General features: G+C 46.5%; 1 protein-coding gene across 7 annotated transcripts in view; it reads left to right on the top strand.

The window, feature by feature from the left end:
• DPF3 (double PHD fingers 3) overlaps positions 1 to 16805 on the top strand; it is a 260012-nt gene that overhangs the window by 139214 nt on the left and 103993 nt on the right. For all 7 annotated transcript variants that reach the window (XR_007412711.1, XR_007412710.1, XM_025442362.3 and 4 more), the window contains exons 4-5: positions 966 to 1093; positions 8546 to 8641. Coding sequence is in view for 5 of the 7 variants with exons in the window: in XM_025442362.3 (XP_025298147.1) it covers positions 966 to 1093; positions 8546 to 8641 (224 nt within the window). In the remaining 2 variants the exon portion in view is untranslated. The remainder of the gene's footprint in view (positions 1 to 965; positions 1094 to 8545; positions 8642 to 16805) is intronic.

The raw sequence follows: 16805 nt of genomic DNA, 5'->3' as shown, positions 1-16805 counted from the left end.
TGTACCGGAGGTGTATGTATGTATGTATGTATGTATGTATGTATTTATTTATTTATTTATTTATTTATTTATTTAGAGGTTTCTGCTTTTAATGTAACAAAAACAAAGGCAATCTTCCTTTGGGTTAAGAATTTGGGGGACATCTTGGGAAAGGAGTTCAGCTTCTTTCTCTGGTCTCTCTCATGGGCAGGGCTGACTCTGGCTGACACTGCTCAGCTGGCCTCATGACTTCAAGCCCTTGGTACCTGACATTTTCAGAAAAAGTGTTCTGGTGTGCAGGCACTGCAGCTCCCAGCCATCAGTCTGGGATCTGTTAGGTGTCTGTGCTCCCTCTTCTTTTTCCTTGGCTTTAGTGGTCTTTGTATCCCTTGATGAGAACAGCCTCTCTGGGGTTGAAATAGCTTCTCATGGAGCAACCCAGAGCTGGGCAGCCAGCATGGCTGAGGGGAGGTCACAGAGTTGCCAGGCAAGACTTGGGGTAGAGGCAGAGAATACTAAGATTCAGGGCTGACATTGGTGTATCGCTATAGGGATTTCAAAGCACTTTACTGTGAAGGGACATACTTATGCCCCACAAGGTGGCCCTGTGGGTACTGGGCATTGTTCTCCTCACTTTGTAGATGTAGAAAAGGGCCCTGGCATCCTCGAGTGCCTTGCTCACCATCACTGTCTATCTGGTGCTCTGCTGCTCTGCTGCTCTGCCTCTGCTGTCTGCGAGGATATGGGCAGGGCTGGAATCTTCTCCGAGACTGTGAACAGGAGATGGAAAAGCCAGACCCAACTCCGGTGTGGCTGTTCCACCCAAAGGAGAGAACGCAGGCCGCCTCTAGCTCTACCCGGGGCTCGGGTTCCTGCATGTGCTCAAGTGCCACCTCCTGTCACTCTTATTCCTCCTGTCCCCCTTATCCCTCCTGTCCCCGCTGCTTCTAATGGCCTGACCCTACTTCTCTGTCTTTACTTGTCAGAAGTGGAGCTGCCCCTGAAGAAGGATGGCTTTACCTCAGAAAGTACCACCCTGGAAGCCTTGCTCCGTGGTGAGGGTGTTGAGAAGAAGGTGGATGCCAGAGAGGAGGAAAGCATGCAGGAAATACAGGTACTTCTGGGCCCACTGTGGGGGATGCTTCCAGAATGTCAGCCCCATGCTGCCAAGAGTCCAGCACTGGCTCGACTCCCCCTCTCAGACCACCCACCCTGGCATTGTTGTTGGGAGACTCGTGAATGCTTTTCTCCTGTAACCTGTCCTCCAGAAGAAGTCAGTACACCTCTCTCTTGGTGTCCCCATTCAAAATATATTTTTTGAGACTGCCAGGTGCCATGCTAGGTCCTGGGGACACGATGGTGACCAACACAGATAGAGAGCCTGTAGAGCCAACAGTTCATAATTCAGGCTTGAAACCTTGGGGTTGTCTATACCAGCCTTCCCGAGTGAGCCCCTGACTTGGCCTGCTCCCCTCTTCCTCACACCCCATTTTTAGCTCTAGTTCACAGTATCGCCCTCTCCTCCTTTGAGGCCAGTGGAGGAGTCAGCCTCCAGGCAGGGCTGGGGGCTCCTGTCCCTGCTGGTTTCCCACCCTCTGCTCCCAGCACTGCAGAGGCTCTCACTGCTCAAGATTACAATGGTACTCTCTCACTGGTTCTGGTTTGTCTTAAATCTCTGTTGTCAAATGCAATAGTTGGCCTGGAGTATTGTAGTAATTTTAATTAATATAAATATTACACAATAGTATTAATAATTAAATATAATTCAATTATTAAAATCAAATTACATTGATATTAAATGTATATTTTATTATACTATTTCATGTGATACATATTATGTATTACATATTTATTAATTGTATATCCAATTTAATGTTTAGTACTTGAATATTAATTTTTTGACACTATAATTAAAGCAATGACCATTACATTTTTGGTTTGCATCATGAGTACCACCGGTCAGCACATTCCACTAAGTCAGGAACTATGCTGTCTCGTTCACCATTGTCCCCTTGGGGCCTTGCACGTGCCCAGCAGAGTCGAGTCTCAATAAAGATGTGGAATGTAGCCATGAATTGGCCTCCTTGTCTGCCATGCCTGTGTTCAGATGAGTGGTCAGGTCTTTTCCATGTCACAACATGGCTTACATTGGTTGCCTCCGCTCCTCAGAGCTATAGCCCTGGTGAAGATCCTCAATAGCTATAACCTTGATGTGCCTAATGCACCTTGGAGTCATCTGCTGCTCCTGTATTTCCATCACACCCAACATCCAGTTCATCAGCAATCCCGCCCACAACCCAAATCTGGAGCACAGGCTCCTCTTATCATTTCCCCCTGCTACTGCCCTGGTTCCGGCCACTGTCATCATCTGTCTGAACTACTACAACTGCTTTCTAAGTGGTGCCCCTACTGATGGCTGAGGGGCAACCCTTTAAACCTAAGTTGGATCCTGTTATTCCTGTGCCCCCAAACCTGGCACAGGCTCCTGTTCTCCCAGAAGAAAAGTCAAGGCCCTCTTACCTTTCTGACTTGGTTGCTTCGCCTTCCCCTTTCTCATTCTGCTGCAGGCACACTGACCTCATTTTGTTCCTTCTAGAACACGCCAGGCACTCTGTTGCCTCGGGGTTTTGCTTGGCCTGTTTCCTCCGCCTGCAGAGTCCTCTCCCCAGATATCAGCTGGGCCCTCGCCCTCTCCTTCTATAGTTTGTGCTCCTTCTTCAATTTGTGTCTCTTCTTCTCTGTGAAGTTCACCTTGATGTTGTGTGCACTACCACATTTTGTGCCCTCCCCGCCCTCCAGATCTCCTGATTCCTTTACTCTGCTTTCCTTTGCTTTTTCTTTTTTCCCCATAACTTTGATCACTCTCTAACATACTTTGTAATTTGCTGATCTATATTATCGTTTCTTTTCTGTTTTCTTCCAATGGAGTGTAAACTCAAGGGTGTGATCTTTGTCTTGTTCACTAATATATCTGTAGCATGTGAGCAGCGCCTAATACATAGTGGTGCACAATAAGTATCTGTGAAGGGATGTATGAGTGAAGATTCCTGAGAGTCACCCCATCCCCAGTCCTTCCTTTCTCCAACATGTCCTACTTTGCTAGCTGATCTTTTACCCTGAAGAAAAGCCTGGCTTATGCCATCCCTTGTTTAAAAAAACTTAGCTGAAACACCCATATTCTACCAGGTCCATCCAAGGTGATGAGTGTAATCTTCTTGGGCTTCCTCTCTCTGCTCTGAATCTAGTTTTCAGGCTTATTTCCTCCTATTCCTCCCCCTGTTCTTCAGCCTTCTTTCCTCTGAGCCTGTGGTCACACTGTGTTCTTTACCTGGTGAATCTTCTCTCCTGCTCTGTGTGCATAGATTTCTACCCATCGGTCAGGCTCAGCCCTGATACCACCTTCCCCAGGAAGCCTTTCTTGATTGGCCTCCAGCCAGAGGTATTCTTCTTGTCACTGGCATTTAGGGTGACTCATACTTTCTTCTTTGTTTTCTTTCCTTTTCCCCCAACATTTGGACTTTCCAGGTCTTTGAAAGTTAAGGTGTGTCACATTTGTATTGTGTAGTTAGTGTAATTTCATCAGTGAATGGGACAGAACCATTGTTTAGAAACCCTGATGCTCTAGTGACAGGTAGTCTTTTACCCTCTCAAGCTGGTGGTGGGTTCAGGTTCCTCTCAGGCAGTGTTGGGCCAATCAGTATACAGGCCATCACTATGGAATCATTACCATAACCAGCATCCCTGATGTAAATGGAACGTCTACTGTGCACAGAGCATGGAGCTACCATTTACTGTGTTAGAAGCTGAAACCAGGACCACAAGCCAAATGAGTTTACAAGTTCTTACCGGCTTTGGTTATTAAAATAAAGTACACGTGTAGTAAATGGGTTATATTTGTTCATTTTTTAAAAAGTATTTATTTATTTATTTATTTATTTATTTATTTATTTATTTACTCATGAGAGACACAGAGAGAGAGAGGCAGAGACACAGGCAGAGGGTGAAGCAGGCTCCTTGCAGGGAACCCGACGTGGGGCTCCATCCTGGGTCTCCAGGATCATGCCCTGGGCTGAAGGCAGCGCTAAACCACTGAGCCACCTAGGCTGCCCTGTTCATTTTTTCATTCATCCATTTAACCAAATTTTATTGAGTGTCTCTTCTGAGCAGGCACTGTGCTAGGTTCTGGGGAGACAGAGAAACCAAGAGACAGTAGTCCCATCTGTTCACATTTATATTCTAGTATGACATACAGACAGAAAACAAGTACACAAAGGAAATAATTGCATTTCAGGATAAATTACCATGGAAAGAACAGAGGATGAAGATTCAGTATAAGAAGAGGGATAGATTATAGGTAGTATCCTAAGGGAGATAAGGGATTTAACCTCAGTCCTAAGGGTGGAAAGGAAGCTAAGGAAGTGATGATGTGGGGAGGAGCTTTCTGGGCAGAGGAACAGTGTGCTTGAAGGCCTTGCGATAGGTTTGGGTTTGTAGTTTTGAACAAACAGACAGAAGATGCAGAACTTCTACAACTCAATAACAAAAACCCAAACAATTCAATTACAAAATGGGCAGAAGACCCGAACAGACATTTTTCCAAACAAGACACGCGCAGATGGCCGGCAGGCACATGAAAAGATGCTCAACATCCCTCGTCATCAAGGAGATGCAAATCAAACCACAATGAGATCACCCCACACCTGTCAGGATGGCTATTGTCAAAAGACAAAAAGTAACAAGTAGTGGTGAGCATGTGGAGAAAAGGCACCCCTCGTGCACTGATGGTGGGAATGAGAATTGGTGCAGCCACTGTGAAAAATGTATGGAGGCTCCTCAAGAAATTAAAAATAGAACTGTCTTATGACCTAGCAATTCAACTTCCGGTATGTCTCTGAGGAAAATGAAAACACTAGTTCAGAAAGATATATGCGCCCTTATGTTCACTGCAGCATTATTTACAATAGCTAAGGCATGGAAACAATCTAAATGTCCACTGATGGATGGATGGATAAAGAAGATGTGGGACATAGACACAGTGGAATACGACTCAGCCATAAAAATGAACAAAGCCTTGCCATTTGCGAGAACATGGATGGCCCTTGAGGACATTATGCTAAGTGAAATAAATCGGATAAAGACAAACACCACATGATTTCACTTCTTCTAGATCCAGAGAACAGATTGGTGGTTGCCAGAGAAGAGGAGGATTGGAAGGGTGTGAAGTTGGTGAAGGGGATTAAAGAGTACGAACTTCCGGTTATAAAATAAGTCATGGGGATGTAATATACAGCATGCTGAATGTAGTCAATAACATATTAATTTTGTAGGGTAGCAGATGGTAACTAGACTCACTGTGGTGACCATTTCACAGTGCCTACAAATGTCAAATCACAGTGTTGTTCACCTGAAACTAATGTAATATTGCATGTCAATTATACCTCAATAATTAAAAGGAGAAAGAAAAAAGGAAAAAAAAAAAAAAAAAAAAAAAAGGAAGGCAGAAGGCCTGTGTGGCTAGAGCACAGCCAGGCAGAGAAGGGCCCAGGCTCGAGCAGGAGTGTTGGGCCAGGTCTGACCACTCTGGCCTCTCAGGACCTGGAGGAGGCACTTGATTTCATGGATATGAAGAAGGAAGGTATTTTAACCAGGGCAGCAAATTTGTGTTTCCTTAAGATCCCTCTGGCTGCTGCCTGGAAAGGACACTGGACACACGGCCAACGGAAGAAGGAGGAAAATCAGTTAGGAGATTTTTGCAGCACTCCAGGCCAGAGATAATGGAGTCTTTTAAAGGCATTCCTTCTTCTTTTTTTAAACACAACCACAAACAATTGTTATCATCACCGTAAAAACTGTTTAGAGTAACAGGGAGAAAAGTTATTTTCAAATGTGTTTATTTTCCAGATAATGTCCTTGGACAGGGAATGCAAGTAGGTTAGTGGGGAGTCAGCTGCATCTCAGTTGGACTCCTGCTTTTGACTCCTCTGCACAGGACGCCCCCTCTGCTTCCTGAGTCCTGAATGTGAGCTTTGTTAGGAACTTCTGGCTCCTCCCTAGTTATATGGAGAGGCTTCTGGGTGTCAGGGCCACATCATCGCAGGAAATGCAAACACACTGGGGAGGCTGCTGTCACGTCTGAGGCCTGGGGCACAGACCAGGGGTTCTCAAGACACAGGGAGATGGGGAAGTCAGTTTACATCCGGACGCTGAGGCCATGAAGCAGGCACTTGCTGGAGACTAGCTCAGTCACCTTCACCAGTTTTTCACTTCCAACCCGGAGTCCATTTTGCAGATCATAAATACCTTCATGATGAAAAATGAGAGTGGAGTCAGATTGTACAACATGCCAGAGGCAATGACCTTTTAATTTGAGGTCCTTGGAACTCACCGTGATTAAATGACTTCAAATCCCAAAGTTGGCGAGACACTGTTTAAACAGCAACAACAGTCATAAGAACAACACCTCATATTTATACCGTATCTTTTCCCCAAACTCTGCAGAGCATTTGACTTGTCATTGTCTTGCCTGACTTTCACTTGTGTTCCCACCTATGGTTCAGGAAGCCAAGATGCAGAGAGCCTAAAAGGGTTGCACGGGGTCTGGGCCAATGTTTCCTAGCTATGGGCAGAGGGCATGTCTAGCAGACAGTACTACTTCTCTGTTAGATGGCTGTAGTTGGCCCAGAGACCCCGGTGTGCAGTCAGCTGACGGCTTCCCAACTAAGCCTAGTAGAGAAGCCAGAGGAGAATTTATGAGACTTGTTTTGAGTTCTTTGTGAGGATCTGTAATGGGCAGTGTCCTGACCCCTGTGATTGGGAGAGAACTCTGACAAGGCAGTGGGAGAAGGTCTCTGGAAACTCACTCCTGGACTTCCTGCTTGGAGAACAGGCCAGAGGCATTATCTGGAAGGCCACTTGAAGAGCAATGATGATACCACGTGTCAGTACAGCATGTGCCATTTCTAAGCCTTTTCATAGGTTGCATGATTGTCACGCTATCACAAGAGTGGGTGGATGCTGAAGCTACTATCCTGTGTAATATGGTATTCCCCCCACCTTTCTAGCCTCATCTTATGCCAATCTCTCCCTGAGTCACTGAGCTCTAGTCGCCCTGGCCTCTTTCTGCAACATGGGCAAGCCGTGTTCCTTTCCCTGCCTCAGAGAGCTTGCTCATGCTCTTCCCTCTGCCTAGAACACTTTTCCTCTCTCCTTGCCTTTTGTCCCCATTCCCAAGGCTAGTCTTGCTTATCCTTCACATCTCAGCTCGCTTAGGTCACTTCCTCAGGTAAGCCTTTCCTGACCCTCAGATTAGGTAAAATTCCCTCTAATAGCCTCTAGTAGCAGCTTGCACTTTCTTGTCACTGTGTTTATGGCAGTTGTAACTATATGGTTGTGGATGTTGTTTAGATCTATCCTCCCTTCACTGTTTTGTAGAGTCCTTTTAAGGCAAGAAGTGTAGTCATTTTGTGGCTTGTCTAGCACAGTGCCTGCCATGTAGTCAGCACTTGACAAATGCTTGTTGATTGAATGAATAAGTAAATTCCTAATTTATAATTGGGGAAACTAAGGCATGAAGAGACAATGACTCACCTGAGGTTGCACAGTGAGTCCATAAAGAAGCTCCTAGGGCTGTTGACATAGAGGCCAGTGAACTCCATGCCCCTTCTCCTTATCTCACTTTCACTCTGCGGAGCTGGGTCCTCAGCTTTCATTTCTCCCTAAGCCTAGAGGTACATGCCTTACCTGCCCTCCCCTCCCTGCAAAGGGAGTGAAGTGTTCAGGTCCCTACAGGAAGGGTCTACATAATATACCTTCAGTCTTTGGACATAGGGCTGAGAAAGGACCAGAAAACTCTGAACTGATGAACCTGACTTGGCTTTGGCCATGGATTCACTGTATGACCTTGGACAATCAAAACTGTTTTTACCCTCAGTTTATTCACCTGTAAAATGGAAATTGGACTCTCTGCTATGTGAATCACAGTTCTTTTGGAGAGATATAATTAAATTCATGATCTTTAAGTTTCATTACAAGTAATGTGCTATAATGAAAATCCATTAAAAAAAAAACAAAACAATGAATGATTAAGAACAACACATTAATGTCAGATTCTGGTCAGATGAACAGGAAGTTACTTGTTTCATCAAACAGGGCAGGGTTCCAGAATGTCAGAGAAAGGAGGAACATATTTTCATATTTAGGAACAAAAGGAAATTACATGAAAAAAGTAAGTTTTGAAAAACGTCTTGAGTTCACATAGAAAAGCACCCCGACCAGAGTGTTCTCTCTTTTAGAAAATGTTTCTTGGGTAAAAAGAGTTGAAAAAAGTCAGTGTTCTGGGAGGATTGGGCTGGAAGGGGCCCAGGGGGTTGAGAGAGATGTTTCCGCCAAGAGCCCGGACTCTGGGCAGCCTTTTGGAGGCCTGCTTCCCCAGCAATGGCAGCTCCTTCACTTTGTCAAAGCACAAGAACAAAATAGACCTCCTGCCCCTTCCTTAAATTACCCTCCAGTGGCTTTCTCTTTTGCATTTTATTTCTCAACCTTTCTGTTTATTTTCTTGTCATTTCAGAGGGTTTTGGAAAATGATGAAAATGTAGAAGAAGGAAATGAAGAAGAAGATTTAGAAGAGGATATCCCCAAGCGCAAAAATAGGACCAGAGGACGGGTAAGCTGGGGATGCCAGGAAGGAGGGAAGCATTGAGGGAGGCAGGGAGGCCAAGGCCAGGAGAACTGGTCCACAGACCCCAAGTCCCCCCAGAAGCAGACAGAGCTCTCATATCTGCCATCTCCCTTGAAGAACACTCAGAGAGGAAACTCCAGAAGGCCTCTCTGATCCTAGGTGGGAGCCTGGAAGAGTTTAGAACTAGCAAGAGGGAAAAGAGAGAGAAGGTGCCCTGAGGGGACAGTGAGGGTTCTGGAAGGGTTGGGGTGGGGTCTAGGGGAGGTGGTGGAGGAGGAGAGTGTGACTATTGTACCCATTACTTGGCTTTTTTTTTTTTTTTAAGATTTTATTTATTTATTCATGGGAGACACAGAGAGAGGCAGAAACATAGGCAGAGGGATAAGCAGGCTCCTCACAGGGAGCCTGATGTGAGACTTCATCCCCCAACTGGGATCACACCCTGAGCCAAAGGCAGATGCTCAACCGCTGAGCCACCCAGGCATCTCCCGTTACTTGGTCTTAAAAGAAGGCTGAATTTTCCCGTCCCTGGGGCTGTTCCAGAATGACAGGGTCAAGACACCTGCTTTGGGGTATGCTTCACTAGGCGGAGAGTAGGATCACTCTGGAAAACTGTGGGGGCCACAGCTAATGGTTTCCAAGTGGGTGAGGCAGGGGCTTTTGGTGCAGCTGGGGATGTGGCAAGAGGAGGCCAGAAGGTATAAAGTTGTGGGAGTGGTCCTTGAGGGCCGAGACCCAAGTCTGAGTGGTGTTCTTAGGCATGCAGGTTGCTCCTCCAGAATCCTAATGTCCAAGCCCAAGGGGCTCTTGGTGGCCACCCTCAGGTGGCTGCAAGGGCATCTGACAATAATAAGGTGGAGAGAGACCTTCCGGGGGTAAGTTTGCTTTCTATCTAGAGAATTAGTATTAGGCCTTCTGGCTCCTTCAGGCTCTAGGGGAGCCTTACCCCTCTTATCCATGGGCACCCTGTGGTTTTGGGTCCAAGGGTAGTTACAGCAAGCCTCTCTATTCCTGTGACTCTTTCTTTCTTTCTTTCTTTCTTTCTTTCTTTCTTTCTTTCTTTCTTTCTTTCTTTCTTTCTTTCTCCTTCCTTCCTTCCTTCCTTCCTTCCTTCCTTCCTTCCTTCCTTCCTTCCTTCCTTCCTTCCTTCCTTCCTTCCTTCCTTCCTTCTTTCTCTTTCTTCTTTCTTTCTTTCTTTCTTTCTTTCTTTCTTTCTTTTCTTTCTTTCCTTTCTTTCTTTCTTTCTTTCTTCTTTTTCTCTCTCCCTCCCTCCCTCTTCCTTCCTTCCTTCCTTCCTTCCTTCCTTCCTTCCTTCCTTCCTTCCTTCCTTCCTTCCTTTCTTTCTTTCTTTCTTTCTTTCTTTCTTTCTTTCTTTCTCTCTCTCTCTCTCTCTCTCTCTCTCTTTGAAATATTTTATTTATTCATTCATGAAAGACACACACAGAGAGAGAGGCAAAGACATAGGCAGAGTGAGAAGCAGGCTTCCTGTGGAGAGCCCAATGTGGGACTTGATCCTAGGACCCCTGGATCATGCTCTGAGCCAAAGGCAGATGCTCAACCACTGGGCCACCCAGGTGTCCTGTTTCCATGCTTCCTGTGCTCTAGTATTCATCAGTCACCAGGAGAACCTATCGAAATGCAGATTTCCAGGACCCACTCCTAGAAGTTCTGATTTAGGAAGTCTTGGGTAGGGCCCAGAAAGCTGTATTATAAGCAAATTCCTAGGTGGCTGATGTAAGTGGTCCACTGCTGCCCACACTGAGCTCGGATGCCCTGACTTGTCGACAGGGGCTGGAATTTCTCAGGCTGGGCAGGGCAGCTCTCTGATGCTGTGTGCCTTCTGGAGTGGCCAGCTAGCTTCAGCAATGATCTTGTCTTATTTGTTCTTTACTCTCACGTTGTGTTGGTTTGTATATTTAATTTTTGGGATAATATCTGAAAGGAAATCCTAGACGTTTTATCATTTAACCTATACATACCTCAATGTCTGTCTCTAACAAATAGCATTTTTCATACCCAATAAAAACAACAACTATTCTAATATCTACTATCCAGTCCCTGATGGTTTCCCTGGATTTTCTCAAAAATGCCTTTCTACAGTTGGTTTGTTTGAAACTTAAGCCTCTTCTATTCTATGACATACCTCTTTCCTGCTCTACCCTACCACACACACACACACACACACACACACACACACACTTTTTTTTTTTCTCCATGCTATTTATTTGTTGACAAACTTGGGTGGTTTATCTCATAGAATTCCCTACATTCTAGATTTGGTGGATGGGTTTATGTTCTGGAAACTGGTGGTTTGATTAGAGACTTGATTAGATTTGCGCTATGTGTGTATGTGTGTAAATATTGTTTTGGTGGGGCAAAAACCTTTCCTGTGCTTCTTTTACTGCATCACATCAGGAGGTACACGTTGTCCAGCTGTTCCACTCTCGGGGGGAAATGGATCAGTAGGTTCAGGTATTGTCAGCTTGATTTCTCCTTAGAAGGTTCTTCATCAAGTTTTTATCTGGCTGTTTCAGCAGACATTGAAAAGCTTGCCCAAATCCATGACTTCATTGCAGGCTGCAAAATAATGAATATCTAATTCCATCATTGGAGGAAGTTTTAGAATTTCTGGGTGTTTTGTGAGCTCCAAGAGCTGCATGCATCCAGGCCTACTTCCACCCCGTCCCTCAGCCCAAGCCAAGGTTACAGGGGTAGATTGCAGAGAATGGTCCTCTTCACATCTTCTCCACTCCCAACCTAAATCTAGATGACTGAACTCAGAAGTGCATGGATATGAGCTGTGTGTCTCCTCTGTGAGAACACCACGGTGGCAGCAGCAGCCACTGCATACTCACTGCATACTTACGGGACACCAGGCCACATGATGGGGCTCTTTACAACGAGAGCTATACATAGAGGGTGACGACTGCGTACTTTGTATTGCACTCTCGATTTCTATACTGTTCCTTACAGCAGCCACTAGCCACATGTGGTGACTGAGCACTTAAAATGTTGCCAGTTCAAATTAAAATGTGCTGCAAATGTAAAATACACACCATTCAAGACTTAGTATGAAAAGAATGCAAAGCATATCATTACTATTTTTTATATTGATTGCATATTGAAGTGATAATAGTTTGAATACGTTGGGTTAAATAAAATATACTATTAACATTAATTGTACTTGTTTCTCTTTTTACTCTTTTTGAAAAATGTGGTTACTAGAAAATTTAAAATGATATGTGTGGCTCACATTGTGTTTCTATTGGCCCTCACTTCTTGTTGCATTCCCATAGATTGGTATTATCACTCCCAGAGAGATTATGTAACTTGCTCAAGGTCATCTAAACTCGTAGAGAAGGAGTCAGGATTTGAATAAAGGTGTGTAATTTTGTCACCGAGTCATGCCTGGCCCAGTGCCCATCATGTGGCTAAAGACTAGCTTGTTGAATGAATGACTGAGTGATGGGAAGGAAAGAAAAGCTATATTTCAACTTTGTCGGAGTTGAGAGAAGGCCTAAGCACTTAAAATGTGCTTTTAATGTGATGGAGCTGGATGGGGCCTAGCTCAGGGCCTATATGGTGCCAGCCAAGGGGCAGCTGAATGGCTCTATGTTGTGTAGTGGCACCATGGACATGTCATCCATGGTGGGAGCCATGGGATGACCTAGAAGTGTATGAGTGAGCCCTGCCTGTGCTGGAATACAAGTGTGAAGCTGTTTCACCCACAGCCTCAATGTAGCCACCCTTGTAAGAGGCATATTCAAGTTGCTGCTGGTTCCTAGAGAGCATTTCTGTTGTCAAGACTGGCAGGTGGCACCCTCAGTGGGTGGCCTCTGGAATGCAGCATCAGGATTACCTGGGAGCTTGTCAGGCACCCAGGACCCTGGACTCCACCCTGGATGGACTGAATTAGAGCTTGCACTTTGACAAGACCTCTCCCCCCCTGGTGCTTTGTGTACTCACTGAGGAAGCCAGGGGCAAAGTAGTGATTACAAGGGCAGCCTCTGCCTTGTGTGAACCATGAGTTCGATTCCCAGATCCACCATTTACTAGACTTCGGGTGCATTATGTAACCTCATTATCTTGATCAAATTATAGAAATACTCTGGGCCTCAGTTTCTCATAATGAAAATTATGAGAGTAATAATACCAGCTTTAATAAAAGCTAGACATTGTTAAGAGGGTGCAAAGGGAAAAACTCTTTAGGCTAGCCCCAACCCTAATGGGGATACCCTGAGTGGGGAGGGAAATTCAGACCCAACAATTAATAATTATGTCTGTGCTAACTTTAGCTCAAGAAATCCAAGCTCTTTAAAATTCATGAAATTCCTGGAAGTCAGCCATGTGAGTATTATCAATCAGTCAATCAATCAATCAGTAACTATTTATTGATGCACTATGGTGCTGTCCAGTGCTTCTCAAACTAATGTGCTTATGAAGCGCATGGTGATCTTGTTAAAGTGCAAATTCTGATGCAGAGGGTCTGGGGGTTGGGTGGTACTGAGATTTTGTCTGGTTAACAAGCTCCCAGGTGATACCAGCACTGCTGGTCTGAGGACCACATTTTAAATAGCAAGGATGTGGAGCTATGGCCCTCAGGAGTTGGGTTTTTTTTTTTTTTTTTTTGGTCTTCTCTACTTAAAAATTACTGAGAGCCCCCCAAAGCTATTGTTCTGGTGGGTTATAACTAGTGATAATCACCTATTAGAAATTAAAACAGAAAAAAATGTTAATCTTCAGAATATACCAGCACACAGAGTGATGATATCATCATGTCAGGTAGCCTCTGGAAAACTCCACTGTGCATTTGTGAGGGAATGAGAGTGTAAAGTCTCAACTAATGTTCTAGTACTATTTAATACTGTTATGAAAATAGTTTTGATAGCAGACCCCCTGAAAGGGTCTCAAGGATTCCCCAGCAATCCTTGGGTCATTAGTTGAGAACAACTCCTAGGGAGGAACTAGCTCTATGAGCCTGTCTTAGTCAAGCATCTTTTAATTGCCAGAAACTCAACAGCTTCAGCAAAAATGGAGAGTATTTGACAAGCTGCTGGGTCATTGCCCCAGATATGTAGTCTTGGAAGATTTAACCCGCAGGAAAGGCAAGAAAATGGTAAGGGATTTAGGACTGGCAAAGAATAAGGAACCCAGGCAGCTCATGGCCTCTATTTCCTTCCATATTTTCCTATCAAAAGACTGTGTTTCCTTCTTCTCTGTACCCATGGCTCCATAGCTCCTGAATTGATGGTTTCCCAGTTCAAGTGCCTGTACTCCCTGGAGTCATTGCCCCAACACCAGGTGCTTCAGAGGTAGAATCTGATTGGCCCAGCTTAGGTCATGTGACCACTACTGAGCCAGTCAATCAGCTGTGGTCAGGGGGGCCGGGCTATGTGGTACAATTAGGGCTGTCTTGGCTTCTGGGTGTCTGAATAGGAGGTGGGGTGGGGAGGAGGGGAGGAGGGGAGGGGAGTGGGATAGGGTGGGTTGGGGAGGGGGGTGGGGAGGGGTGGGGTGGGGAGGAGGGGAGTGGGGAGGAGGGGAGTGGGGTGGACGATTCTCAGAGAGGGAGGATGGTTTCTTTTGCACAGTCAGCATCAAACTTTTACAGAACAGAGTCTGGAAACCTAGGTCCTGCCCCTTCTACTGACTTTGTGACTATGGACAAGTCACAAACCTTCTTAGAGCTCATCTCATCCAGTGCCAAAGGGGAATAGTATTACTTTTCTGTAACTCACGATGTATGGTAGGAATGCACCGAGCTAATACATGTGAAAGAGCTTTGGATGCTAAGTGCCCAACATAGGTCTAAGCTTTGGGCGTTCATAGTAAAGTATGAAATGCCATCTTTGCTCTTAAGAACCTTGGGATTAAATTGAGGAGAAAATACGAACGGCCATGATACAATTAGAAAACAGCAGGCTTCTGTCTGTGCACTAACCAAATGCAATAAAAGTTCAGAGGAGAGAGTGGAGATCAGCTTGGGCAAGAAGGGGAAGTAATTTATTGAGCACTTCCTGTGGATGTGGCGCTGTCCCCTGTGGTTTCGCACACTCTCAGCACCAACCCTCCCAGCAACTCTGCAGTAAGAGGTGTTGCTGTGCCCATTTTACAGTTGAGAAAATTAAAACTTAGAGAAGTAACTTGTCTAAAGACACAGAGCTGATGTTTAAACCTACGCCTGTCTGCCTTTAAAGCTGATGCTCTTTTTTATTCCTCAATCTGACAAGAGGAAGATTCTTGGAGGAGTGGGATGTTAGTGGGGCTAAAGCATGGACCTGTGTGGGTGACAGAGGAGAGGCTGATCCATGACAGGGATCAGTGAAAGATGAATACATGGACATAGCATGAGCGCAAGGTGAACCTGACGGCATTGGCACTGGGTTGCCATTGGTTGTGTCTGTGGTTTTAGATGGCGATGAATGAACGAGTGAATGACCATGGGCTCTGTCCTTCACTCGTTTTGTCTAATTGGTCTGGGAGTCATGCAGGGCGGGTTGGGAAGGGCAGTGCAGAGGTGGAACCCCAGCCGGTGGGTTCTTGTTGCAGCTCGGGGTCAGGTGATGAGCTCCTGGACTAGAATGTGGAACAGAAGGGAAACGCAAAGCCTAAGATGGCCTTTGAAGGAAGCAACAATAGCACTTGATATAAAGAATAAAGGAGAAGAACCACAGATGACTGACTCACTGAGCGACTGACCAGTTGACTCAGCCAGTGTTTAGTGTGTCTTAAGTGGCAGGCCCTGTACCAGGTTCTCAATATAGTGTGGCCCAAGTAGAAGTTTTCCACCCTCTTGATGGGGAGACAGACCGTCGTATAACACGACGTCAGAGGACGCTACGTGCTGGGACCAAACATAAAGCAGGGCAGGGGAAAGAGAAAAATGGAGAGGGTGTGAGTGGATATAGTTTGGTCAGGGAGGGCTTCTCTGAGGAGGTGACATCTGGGCAAGACTAGAGGGATTCCGAGTTTCCAAGTTTGAGCGATTCCAGGAGACTACAGGAGTGCTCCGGCCGCCGGAAGAGTCCCTGGCATGTGCCCATCTTGCAGTTGAGGAAACCAAGGTGCAGGGAGAGAGTGGAAGTGACGGTGGTGCTCAGCCTTGTGGAGTGACATCCAACCTGCCTCTCGGCGGGGCCCTCCCCTCCCGCTGCTGCTCCCCCAGGAGTGCCTGCTTCCGTCGCCTCCTCTTAGCCCAGGCGGTATTTTTAGTCTCTCTGAGCCCCTTCCCCGCGTCTGCTGTTGGCTCGTCATTCTGCTTGACTTGCTTTCACCTGCTCCAGGCGGCTGTGACAGGGCTGCGGGCTGCACACGTCAAGCTGTCCCTGGCTTCACTGTGGGGGCGTGGGGGGTGGCGAGGGCAGCTGAGGGTGACCACCCTCCCCGTCGTCGTCATCGTGGGCAGGCGGGGAGGCCTGTCGGTGCCTGCGGGTGACCGCGGAACCTCACAGCTCCCTCTTCGGGTCAACTCTGAGTAATGAGGCCGGGGCGGGAGGGGGCCGCCGGCTGTCGCCTGCTTGGGTGGGGGTGGGGAGGCAGAGCGGCAAAGCTGCGGGGAGGGAGGTGGAATTTTGTAATTTGTTTTGGAGAGAGACAAGCTGAGGAGGAGGTGGAGGTGGTAGCTTGGCAGGTGGTGTTGATTGTGAAGAGCGTGTTTTGTGAGAGCCTGTGAACACCGAGGGCCTGGGGTACAGGCCTTCCTGCTGTGAAATCCCCAGTGAGTGAGTGTGTGTGTGCATGTGCGTGTGCGTGTGTGTGTGTGTGTGTGTGTGTGTGTGAGCATCATGGACCTTTTGACCCTGAAGCCCCCAGGGCCCCTGTCCAGGCCCGGCCCCTGGGGCTGTCCCATTGCCCCTGCACCCCGGGTGGCTGCCATGTTTTATTTCTCATCTGCTGCGTCTCCTTCTCTGTCCCCAAAGACCTCAGCAGGGCCTTTCCCCGGTTGGCAGTTTACTGCTACTCATTACCAGAGTAATGACCTGGAGGAGGCCAGGGTGCTACACACGTGACCATGTGGGACTTACAAAGGTTTAAAAATAAACCTCGCCGCGTTCTTGTAGCCACTGTCCCGGGGCTGCAGAGCTGCTGGCACCCTCTCTGGCTGGCCTCCTCTATCCTTGGAGGTAGAACTCATCCCACCCCCACCCCA

Source organism: Canis lupus, chromosome 8, assembly GCF_003254725.2.
Source record: "Canis lupus dingo isolate Sandy chromosome 8, ASM325472v2, whole genome shotgun sequence".
NCBI lineage: Eukaryota > Metazoa > Chordata > Mammalia > Carnivora > Canidae > Canis > Canis lupus.
Note: the sequence above shows the minus strand (reverse complement) of the source record. Positions and strands in the feature narration are given on the sequence as shown.